We start from the raw sequence: 5,561 nt of genomic DNA, 5'->3' as shown, positions 1-5,561 counted from the left end.
TTGATTCTGGCACCCAACATCACAACAAGATGATATTTTAAGCTCCTTATGTAGCCGAACCTGCGCTGGTTTGAATGGGCCGCCTCCAGTTTCCCCTTTGTTTTGCTGCCTCCAGCTAGCGCTGTGACGTCGCTGACCCTAGTTACCTGTGCTTGGCCTGGCCATGCGTCACTCAGAAAACAACAAGCCAATCAGAAGAGAGGCTCATGAATATTAATTAGACAGGCCAAAATCGACCTGTTCTCAGCAGAGCTCCTGAGAGAGGAGCTGTAAAAATATATTGAGATGGTTTTTGGTACTTATACCGCAAATATATATTCTTAAGGACATCAAAACCTAAAATAAAACTCCAGAAAGGTGTAAAATATGTGACCTTTAAATAAAATAAACGTTTATAAAAAAAAAAAAACTTTATTTTATTTCATCTATAGTTGCCAAGGCATAATTAATTTTCTTTCTAATGCATTTTAATCACACTAAAATGAAATAAACTAAAAACTAATAAATAAAAATGAATAAAAGCTATAGACATATTAAAAAAATGACAAAAATGCATAACACAATTACTAAACCTAAGTAAAATTCAAGTGAAAACGGAAAATAAAAAATAAAAGTAATTCTAATTTCTAAAAACTATTAAAAGTATCAATAAACACTAAAATAACACTGGTACGTGTCAAAAATATTGACATTAAATATATCATATGAGACATTTTAACGTAATGTTTTATGTTATGATAAGGATATATTTAAATACTCACATACAAAATTTGTTTATATATTAAATAAACATGTGGTGATGCCTATAAACTGAATGAAATATTTAATAATAATAATTATAATATGTTTAATTTATATAGCACCTTTCCTGAGCTCAAGGACGCCTCACAAAGAGCAGTAATGCAACAATCAAACATTTAATTTCAATAAAATTAAACTGAAATTTAGGTTTAAATAAAAGACACTTAATGTCATTTAGATATTTTCCTTTTTTTTGGTTTTTGCACTTGATGATTCTAAGTTTTGAAGGAGGTTGTTTTTGAACAAGATTGTTTATAATAGTCAGTTTTAGTTCAGTCATCCAGAGACCCAATCAGAAGTCACGGCTCCTTTGATTGACATCTAGTCTCCGCCCCCGTTCTCAGGTGCAGGAGCTGGTGGAGGACATTAAACACTCGTTAGATCAGAGACTGCAGGAGCTCGACTGGATGGATGAAGAAACCAGAGACGCTGCCCGAGCGAAGGTGAGCAAAACTCGGTTGTGTTTCAGTCGGACTTTAAAGAGTTAACAAGCAGTGTTGGGGAAAGTTACTTTTCAAAGTAACGCATTACAATATTGCGTTACTCCCTTAAAAAGTAACTAATTACGTTACTTAGTTACTTTTTAATGCATTATGCTACTTTTGCGTTACTTTTCAAATCTGAGTTGGGCTTGCTTGTTTGTTTTTAATATAAAAATTTCTATTTCTAGTCTCCGCCCCCGTTCTCAGGTGCAGGAGCTGGTGGAGGACATTAAACACTCGTTAGATCAGAGACTGCAGGAGCTCGACTGGATGGATGAAGAAACCAGAGACGCTGCCCGAGCGAAGGTGAGCAAAACTCGGTTGTGTTTCAGTCGGACTTTAAAGAGTTAACAAGCAGTGTTGGGGAAAGTTACTTTTCAAAGTAACGCATTACAATATTGCGTTACTCCCTTAAAAAGTAACTAATTACGTTACTTAGTTACTTTTTAATGCATTATGCTACTTTTGCGTTACTTTTCAAATCTGAGTTGGGCTTGCTTGTTTGTTTTTAATATAAAAAGTTCTATTTCTGGTAAATGTAAAAGCCCTTTCACAACAAAAAGTGAAATGAATGAACCTCAGGCTGAAGGAAAAGTAAATTCACGTCTGTACAGCAGAACGCAGGAGAAGAACGTTCAACACTCTTCAGCAATAAAAAAAAATTAAGCACGAATGTTGGTTTATCTAAAGTGATTTTTGCTTATTAGTATGATTGAATTTGATAATCGAAGCTCAGCTGCAAAGACATTGGTTAATAAAATAGGATTAAATACATAAAGGATATTTGTGTTATTTACCATTTAACTATTGCAGATTTGCGTCATATTCCGAGTTTGCATTTCACTGTTTTTTTTATTAATTTGGAGGAACACTGAATCTGTTTTTGTGCAAGTGAGATGAGTAAATGCATGTTCATATATAGTCTAGAACTAAATATATTTCTATTAACAAGAGAGCTGTCAGTCAATACATGGGAAACAAAGTAACTGGCGTTACTTATTTGAAAGAGTAACTCAGATATTCTCTTGTTAATTAAAAAGTAATGTGTTATTTTACTAGTTACTTGAAAAAAGTAATCTGATTACGTAACTCGCGTTACCCCAACACTGTTAACACGTTTATATAAAATAGAGGCAAGAGTTGAGAGTTTTCCTCATTATTCTGAATCTTTCTCTCAGCTGCAGCACATGATGGTTATGACCGGTTATCCTGACTTTCTGTTAAAACCTGAACTTATCGACGAGGAGTACGGGGTAAGACGCTTCTGAGCGATCACATGATCCCATTCCAGATGATAGCTTGAGTTCAAATCCTTTTATTTCTCCTCGACAGTTCGATGTGAACGAGAAAACCTACTTCAAGAACATCCTGAACAGCATCAAGTACAACATCAAACTCTCCGTCAAAAAGATCCATAAAGAGGTGGACAAGACGACGTGAGTTTGACAGAACCACACAGGAAGTGATGTCACTGAGTCAGATGCATCGCAGCATACGATTAGAGGAACTTCACTGCTGATTTCAGAGAAAACGCACACACATTGTGGTTTAAATGGATATAAATTGGAAGAAAATGTTGAACTAACATGAGTATAAATACATCTCTAATAACATGCCACTAGATTTGAAAAGGTTTTTTCTTGTAATCATCACAGATGGTTTTGTGATTGATCGTAAAGGAGTCTCTGATGTGTCTGGAAACAGGCATTGAGTTAGTGTGTGTGTGTGTGTGTGAGTGTGTGTGTGAGAGAGAGAGTGTGTGTGTGAGAGAGAGAGTGTGTGTGTGAGAGAGAGAGTGTGTGTGTGAGAGAGAGAGTGTGTGTGTGAGAGAGAGAGTGTGTGTGTGAGAGAGAGAGTGTGTGTGTGAGAGAGAGAGTGTGTGTGTGAGAGAGAGAGTGTGTGTGTGAGAGAGAGAGTGTGTGTGTGAGAGAGAGAGTGTGTGTGTGAGAGAGAGAGTGTGTGTGTGAGAGAGAGAGTGTGTGTGTGAGAGAGAGAGTGTGTGTGTGAGAGAGAGAGTGTGTGTGTGAGAGAGAGAGTGTGTGTGTGAGAGAGAGAGTGTGTGTGTGAGAGAGAGAGTGTGTGTGTGAGAGAGAGAGTGTGTGTGTGAGAGAGAGAGTGTGTGTGTGAGAGAGAGAGTGTGTGTGTGAGAGAGAGAGTGTGTGTGTGAGAGAGAGAGTGTGTGTGTGAGAGAGAGAGTGTGTGTGTGAGAGAGAGAGTGTGTGTGTGAGAGAGAGAGTGTGTGTGTGAGAGAGAGAGTGTGTGTGTGAGAGAGAGAGTGTGTGTGTGAGAGAGAGAGTGTGTGTGTGAGAGAGAGAGTGTGTGTGTGAGAGAGAGAGTGTGTGTGTGAGAGAGAGAGTGTGTGTGTGAGAGAGAGAGTGTGTGTGTGAGAGAGAGAGTGTGTGTGTGAGAGAGAGAGTGTGTGTGTGAGAGAGAGAGTGTGTGTGTGAGAGAGAGAGTGTGTGTGTGAGAGAGAGAGTGTGTGTGTGAGAGAGAGAGTGTGTGTGTGAGAGAGAGAGTGTGTGTGTGAGAGAGAGAGTGTGTGTGTGAGAGAGAGAGTGTGTGTGTGAGAGAGAGAGTGTGTGTGTGAGAGAGAGAGTGTGTGTGTGAGAGAGAGAGTGTGTGTGTGAGAGAGAGAGTGTGTGTGTGAGAGAGAGAGTGTGTGTGTGAGAGAGAGAGTGTGTGTGTGAGAGAGAGAGTGTGTGTGTGAGAGAGAGAGTGTGTGTGTGAGAGAGAGAGTGTGTGTGTGAGAGAGAGAGTGTGTGTGTGAGAGAGAGAGTGTGTGTGTGAGAGAGAGAGTGTGTGTGTGAGAGAGAGAGTGTGTGTGTGAGAGAGAGAGTGTGTGTGTGAGAGAGAGAGTGTGTGTGTGAGAGAGAGAGTGTGTGTGTGAGAGAGAGAGTGTGTGTGTGAGAGAGAGAGTGTGTGTGTGAGAGAGAGAGTGTGTGTGTGAGAGAGAGAGTGTGTGTGTGAGAGAGAGAGTGTGTGTGTGAGAGAGAGAGTGTGTGTGTGAGAGAGAGAGTGTGTGTGTGAGAGAGAGAGTGTGTGTGTGAGAGAGAGAGTGTGTGTGTGAGAGAGAGAGTGTGTGTGTGAGAGAGAGAGTGTGTGTGTGAGAGAGAGAGTGTGTGTGTGAGAGAGAGAGTGTGTGTGTGAGAGAGAGAGTGTGTGTGTGAGAGAGAGAGTGTGTGTGTGAGAGAGAGAGTGTGTGTGTGAGAGAGAGAGTGTGTGTGTGAGAGAGAGAGTGTGTGTGTGAGAGAGAGAGTGTGTGTGTGAGAGAGAGAGTGTGTGTGTGAGAGAGAGAGTGTGTGTGTGAGAGAGAGAGTGTGTGTGTGAGAGAGAGAGTGTGTGTGTGAGAGAGAGAGTGTGTGTGTGAGAGAGAGAGTGTGTGTGTGAGAGAGAGAGTGTGTGTGTGAGAGAGAGAGTGTGTGTGTGAGAGAGAGAGTGTGTGTGTGAGAGAGAGAGTGTGTGTGTGAGAGAGAGAGTGTGTGTGTGAGAGAGAGAGTGTGTGTGTGAGAGAGAGAGTGTGTGTGTGAGAGAGAGAGTGTGTGTGTGAGAGAGAGAGTGTGTGTGTGAGAGAGAGAGTGTGTGTGTGAGAGAGAGAGTGTGTGTGTGAGAGAGAGAGTGTGTGTGTGAGAGAGAGAGTGTGTGTGTGAGAGAGAGAGTGTGTGTGTGAGAGAGAGAGTGTGTGTGTGAGAGAGAGAGTGTGTGTGTGAGAGAGAGAGTGTGTGTGTGAGAGAGAGAGTGTGTGTGTGAGAGAGAGAGTGTGTGTGTGAGAGAGAGAGTGTGTGTGTGAGAGAGAGAGTGTGTGTGTGAGAGAGAGAGTGTGTGTGTGAGAGAGAGAGTGTGTGTGTGAGAGAGAGAGTGTGTGTGTGAGAGAGAGAGTGTGTGTGTGAGAGAGAGAGTGTGTGTGTGAGAGAGAGAGTGTGTGTGTGAGAGAGAGAGTGTGTGTGTGAGAGAGAGAGTGTGTGTGTGAGAGAGAGAGTGTGTGTGTGAGAGAGAGAGTGTGTGTGTGAGAGAGAGAGTGTGTGTGTGAGAGAGAGAGTGTGTGTGTGAGAGAGAGAGTGTGTGTGTGAGAGAGAGTGTGTGTGTGTGAGTGAGTGTGTTTGTTTGTGTGTGTGTGTGAGTATTATCATTTGGACAGATTGTGTCTGAAAACGGCAGTCGAAACAAAGAAAAATTAGCGTCTGTTAAAACCTCCAGACCTCTGGAGCCCAAACACACACACTCTCACAGAGACACACACACACACACACACACACACACACACTCACAGAGTAACTGAAC

The 5,561-nt window shown here is 41.6% G+C and overlaps 1 protein-coding gene across 1 annotated transcript in view; it reads left to right on the top strand.

Annotated features, from left to right (window-relative positions):
- Positions 1 to 5,561, top strand: part of LOC107681907 (endothelin-converting enzyme-like 1) — a 38,295-nt gene that overhangs the window by 23,266 nt on the left and 9,468 nt on the right. The window contains exons 8-10 of the mRNA XM_016478279.1: positions 1,146 to 1,244; positions 2,462 to 2,536; positions 2,616 to 2,719. Of these exons, the coding sequence (XP_016333765.1) occupies positions 1,146 to 1,244; positions 2,462 to 2,536; positions 2,616 to 2,719 (278 nt within the window). The remainder of the gene's footprint in view (positions 1 to 1,145; positions 1,245 to 2,461; positions 2,537 to 2,615; positions 2,720 to 5,561) is intronic.

Source organism: Sinocyclocheilus anshuiensis, unplaced genomic scaffold (genome assembly GCF_001515605.1).
Source record: "Sinocyclocheilus anshuiensis isolate Anshui unplaced genomic scaffold, SAMN03320099.WGS_v1.1 scaffold1390, whole genome shotgun sequence".
Lineage (NCBI taxonomy): Eukaryota > Metazoa > Chordata > Actinopteri > Cypriniformes > Cyprinidae > Sinocyclocheilus > Sinocyclocheilus anshuiensis.
The sequence above is the reverse complement of the archived record's forward strand: the minus strand, read 5'-3'. Positions and strand labels throughout refer to the sequence as shown.